Consider the following 4,899-nt stretch of genomic DNA (forward strand, 5'->3'; position numbering starts at 1 on the left):
TTTTAGGTCCAATTTTGTTTCTCGTTTATATTAACGATTTGCCTTTTTCCATTGGTGAAAATTCATGTATTTTGTTTGCTGATGATACGACTCTGGTCAGCCCATGTCCAAAATTGAGTAATGACTGTGTACTGACTGCTAAAAATTGGTTTTGATCAAATCTATTAAAATTAAACAATACCAAGACACAGAATTTATTATTTACTTTTGATAAACCAGTACAGAAAGCTAGTGCCAAATTACTTGGAATTTATTGTGATACTAATAAAATAAAATAAAAAGTAGTGTTTCGCCATGCGCCATAAGGTTCCGGCCAACCCCCCCTCTTCATTGTTTTGGGTTGTGGGACGAAAGCGAGGGTGTGGGCACACAAGCCCTACACACATATAGACAGATGAGTTTAGGTTAGAGTAGTGTTAAGACACCTTGTGAGAACTTATTATATCATTAAATAAGTGAAAGATCAAGCCAAGGGTTTCATTAACAAAATCAATCAGTGCCCCGTAATAATCCTGTCTGCCAGGGCAGGCAAAAGGATATAATATCAGAAGGTGCTTCGTGCACAATCAAACAATTTTAAACCAAAAGGGTTGCAAATTGATAATTTTCGAGATAATTGATGTACCTAATATTAAGGTATAAATCCACAGACTTCAAAGACTCATATAAATATGGGTACCAGTGGTGGAGATACCAGGCATTATTTTCATTAAAAACCTACAGGATATTTTGAAAATTCTGATATTTTTTACTTTTATGTATAAGGTGTTTCTATGTAAAAGGCTACCTTTCAGTGTATTCGATGTAAAAGGCTATCTTTCAGTGTATTCGAAATACAAATCATTTTCGATTTTAAATACAATGTAATGTAATCATGATAACTGAGGAAATAATTGGCACCATTTCTTTTTTATGTCTTGCTATCTCTAATAAATTACAAAATTCATACACCATTGAATTTTTTAAAACTTGTCATGATTAGTGTTGTTTTCTAGCAAAAAAAATATCCTATGCAATTTTTTTGGGGTTGGGGAACGAATAGTTCTAAAGCCATTTTACAACATTCTGTAGAAAAAAAAAAAACGAAAATGGTTTGTTTGTCAGTTGTCACATAAAACATCTTTCTTCTTGGAAATGCTACATGGAAGTTACAAGTAGTGATCAAATTTCCAAAATATCCAGTAGCGTAGAATTTCTACAGTTTTCAGCGACAGCATTTTCCCATATCTCTGCCATTGGTGCATGTATCTACACAGTGTTTTTTTCGATGTTTAGTGTAGGGATCGGGGAAAATAGCAGAGATACAAAAAAGCTTAAATGAGGAAAAATGTGCAGTTTTATGATCCTTATTAAATGTTATTTATTTTTGAACAAACGTCATGGCTGACTAGATATTTGGAAATACCGAATTTGGTTAATTCCTTCAGATGCGTGTAATTCCGTTGCTATTTATTTTGCAAACAAATTTTAAATTAAAGTTTCAAGTTTTTGCAGTGTTAATAAGACAGTGTTGTCAAATTGTTCGTGTGCACTTTCGTTTTCAAGTTATAACATAAACTTCAAGTTTTTTAAATGTAAACCATAGCTATGAGCTAGAAAAAAATTTATTTTTTATGCTTTCCAACGATATATTATTTGGTATGATTATTTTGAAAAATGGGAGAACTGCAGCCGTTTTTAACTTTTCAATTGTTTGATGACGTAGATGGCTGTGAAAACAATGGAAATGTTTATTACAAGGCTTTTAATTACTGTAGCATTATTTGACAGTTACTTTTCTTTCTTAAAATCTTAAAAGTCGTTTCAATTGCTAAAGACAATGAATTTTTCAAATGAGGAAAAGCATGATACTGAGTGTTATATTCGTTGTGATAAAAACTATGTTTGAGCTGCACAGCAATACTTCGAACAATATTTTGATCGTCGACAGCCTAGTCTACCTACATTCAGAAGACTTTATGACAATTTGGGACAATGTGGTTCTTTCTGTAAACCAAAAAACAGAGAAAACAACATAAATGAACCTGCGGAAGTAAATGTACACAAAATCCCTCAATTTCAACACGGCAAATTGCATTAGAAGAAGGTACGTCGCAGAGAACTGTCGTGAGAGTACTAAGAAAACATAAATTTCACCCAAACAAAAGTTGAAAAGTTAAAAACAACTGCAGTTCTTCCATTGTTTTCTAGTTATGGTTTAAGTTTAAAAAAGTTTATGTTATAACTTGAAAAGCACACAAACAATTTGATCACACTGTGTTATTAACATTGCAAATAACTGAAACTTTGTAATTTTAATTTTGTTGTAAACTAAATAGCAACGGAGCTACACGCATCTGATAGAATTTGCCGAATTCGGATTTTTTCAATTATCTAGTAAGCCATGACGTTTTTTCAAAAGAGTCGGGTAGCGGTACTGGGTACTTCAATCATTCGGGCAACTTTCAAGGGCATTTTTAGCATATTTCCCATCACCCAGGCGTAAATCCGAGATATACAAATTGGAGATTTTGTCATCTACTTTCAGATGCCATTTTCAGAATTTAAATCGGACCATTTTTGCTAAATCACCACGATATGCAAAAAAATACCCTAATTTGTTTATAATGCAATTGTGCAAAAACTATGCATCGGACAGAAACCATCTTGCGCATGATTAAACTACATATTATTATCTGTCATTTTCCGCACTATTGTTTTTCCTGCTTCAAATTTGACGGTTATGAATTTTTGAAAAAAGGTCTCTTAGAGGTTTTTCCGGATTTTCTCTGTAAAAAATTAATCGATTGGGTCGCACAAAAAACCATTTTATAAGTTTTTTTATTATCTACAAAAGTCCTATTGAGAGTAAGACGATTCCATCATTATTTTTTGAGATATTATAAAAAACTAAAAACATATATTCACAACTTTGCTGGGGAAATCACTTGGGTTTTCATTTACTAAGTATTTTTCAAAAGGAAATACATGAAATTTGCTGTAATATTTATGTGTAAATACAGCCTCTTTCTCTTTCAATTCAGAAGCGGTCTAAACTAAAAAAAATTTTTAATTTTTGTTGAAATTTATGTCGGTTAGATACAACTTTCTAAAATTAGATTATTATCCATTATTGATAGTTGCCAAGTTGCTTTCTGAAATTGTTGCATGTACATGGAACATTGGGACACATTGTATATTTGTAACACATATTCATTTGTTCAAGCAACGAAAAATACAGGCTAAATTTAATATTATCCAAATGAATTGAATTTTACCCCATCCTCAAAGTAAAGAACGCGGCTATTTTAATTTTAATATTTGTAGGTTGTTAGTGGAGCTGGCCATCATGTTTACGCTGACAAACCAGAAGCATTCAATCAAATTGTCTTAGATGCTTGTAATTACAGCGATGGTGTATCGAGAAATAATCTAGCTCTGATGCCCCCCGATAGTGGGGGCGAATCGGATGCAGAAAGCAATGCATCAGATTCAAATAATAGACACTGACGTTTTTTAAACGCATTAAATTCATCTGTAATAATATTTCCTTAATTCTTTTTGTATATATTAATTTCATTCTTTAAAGATACAAAATTTTGATATTTTATTAAGACATAGTTTCAATGAGAAATCGTATATTTATGTACTTTTGTAAATAAGCTAAGGAGAATTAACTTCACACCAAATATATATAATTTTTATTTTTAATTTATTGTCATTGTTCAGTGACGCTACATATTTTAAGATGTGACCTATTTATTTTGTTATATCGTATTATCGTATTTATTAAAATTAATTTGTGGTTGTGGGATGATTCAAGGTTGTATTTAAGCAATATAAAGATATTAATCGTTTTTTAAATAAACAAATAATGGAAGCCAAGAAAATATATGAATAATAATCAACAAGAATTGTGTCACTAAATGAAATATTTTTGTACAAAAATTTTATTTTTAATTTTTAGATCTTTAAAATATTACACGATTGTAATATTTCTCTAAGGTTTGTATTTCAAAACAATATAGCTTTATAATTAATACAAGTTTATATGTATTTAATTGATTATGTGACACAATTTTGTATTTATACAGGTATATTGTATTTAGAATCCATACATATTTACAATATTAAATTCTTAGGTCAGTCCACTTTTTTTTTAGTTTTATAACGTTTAAATATATATTATGCAATAAAAAATTGTTATAATACACACAATGTTATCATGTTTATGCTGCCATTTTATAAACATCCATGAATCATTTGACGAAAATATTAAATCACATTAAATGTAAGTTAAAAAAACAAACTGTTTTTTATATATTTTATCGATAACTCAGCAGAAAACTGTGATAAAGAAAATGGTAATTAAATAAAAATATTTTCTGTTTTATTTCTTTGTATTTACTCTATAATCGGGGCGAATTAGACCAAACATATGCTCGTTTCAAAAATCGGGCCTAACTCGAATTTTATGGGCTTAAAATTAAGCAAAAAATACATGAGATATACTTATCGATTTTGTTCCTGAGGAGCTACAAGGATAGTCTTTTACGAAAGCTTCCAAAATTTTTTTACATTGCAAAATTTTCAGCATTAAATAAAAAGAACAAATTTGACTGAAAACGGATGAAACTACGAAAAGATAACTGTTGGGGTGCTCAACAAATACCCGCATTCTGGACCCCCAATTTTAAAATGGCAGCCTACTGCAAAGTTATAAAGTCGAAAATGCGAGCACGTATATCTTCTGCCCAAGTCAAGATGTCGAAATTCTATAAAAAAGGATCAAAAGGTAATTACATTGTCTCACGTTTGCGAAAATTTAAGATTTTTAAGTTGCAAAATAAAAAAGTTATTAACAAAAAACCAAAAAAAAGAAACGGTAACTAGAGTCCTTATCTCGGCGATTTTTTAATA

General features: G+C 30.3%; 1 protein-coding gene across 1 annotated transcript in view; it reads left to right on the plus strand.

The window, feature by feature from the left end:
- Positions 1 to 4,339, plus strand: part of LOC108917746 (1-acylglycerol-3-phosphate O-acyltransferase ABHD5) — an 18,980-nt gene extending 14,641 nt beyond the window's left edge. Inside the window, exon 7 of the mRNA XM_018724497.1 lies at positions 3,307 to 4,339. Coding sequence (XP_018580013.1) covers positions 3,307 to 3,489 — 183 coding nt within the window. The 3' untranslated portion in view covers positions 3,490 to 4,339. The remainder of the gene's footprint in view (positions 1 to 3,306) is intronic.
- Positions 4,340 to 4,899: the final 560 nt, after the last annotated feature.

The sequence above is a fragment of the Anoplophora glabripennis genome, unplaced genomic scaffold, assembly GCF_000390285.2.
Source record: "Anoplophora glabripennis isolate ALB-LARVAE unplaced genomic scaffold, Agla_2.0 scaffold61, whole genome shotgun sequence".
Taxonomy (NCBI): Eukaryota; Metazoa; Arthropoda; class Insecta; order Coleoptera; family Cerambycidae; genus Anoplophora; species Anoplophora glabripennis.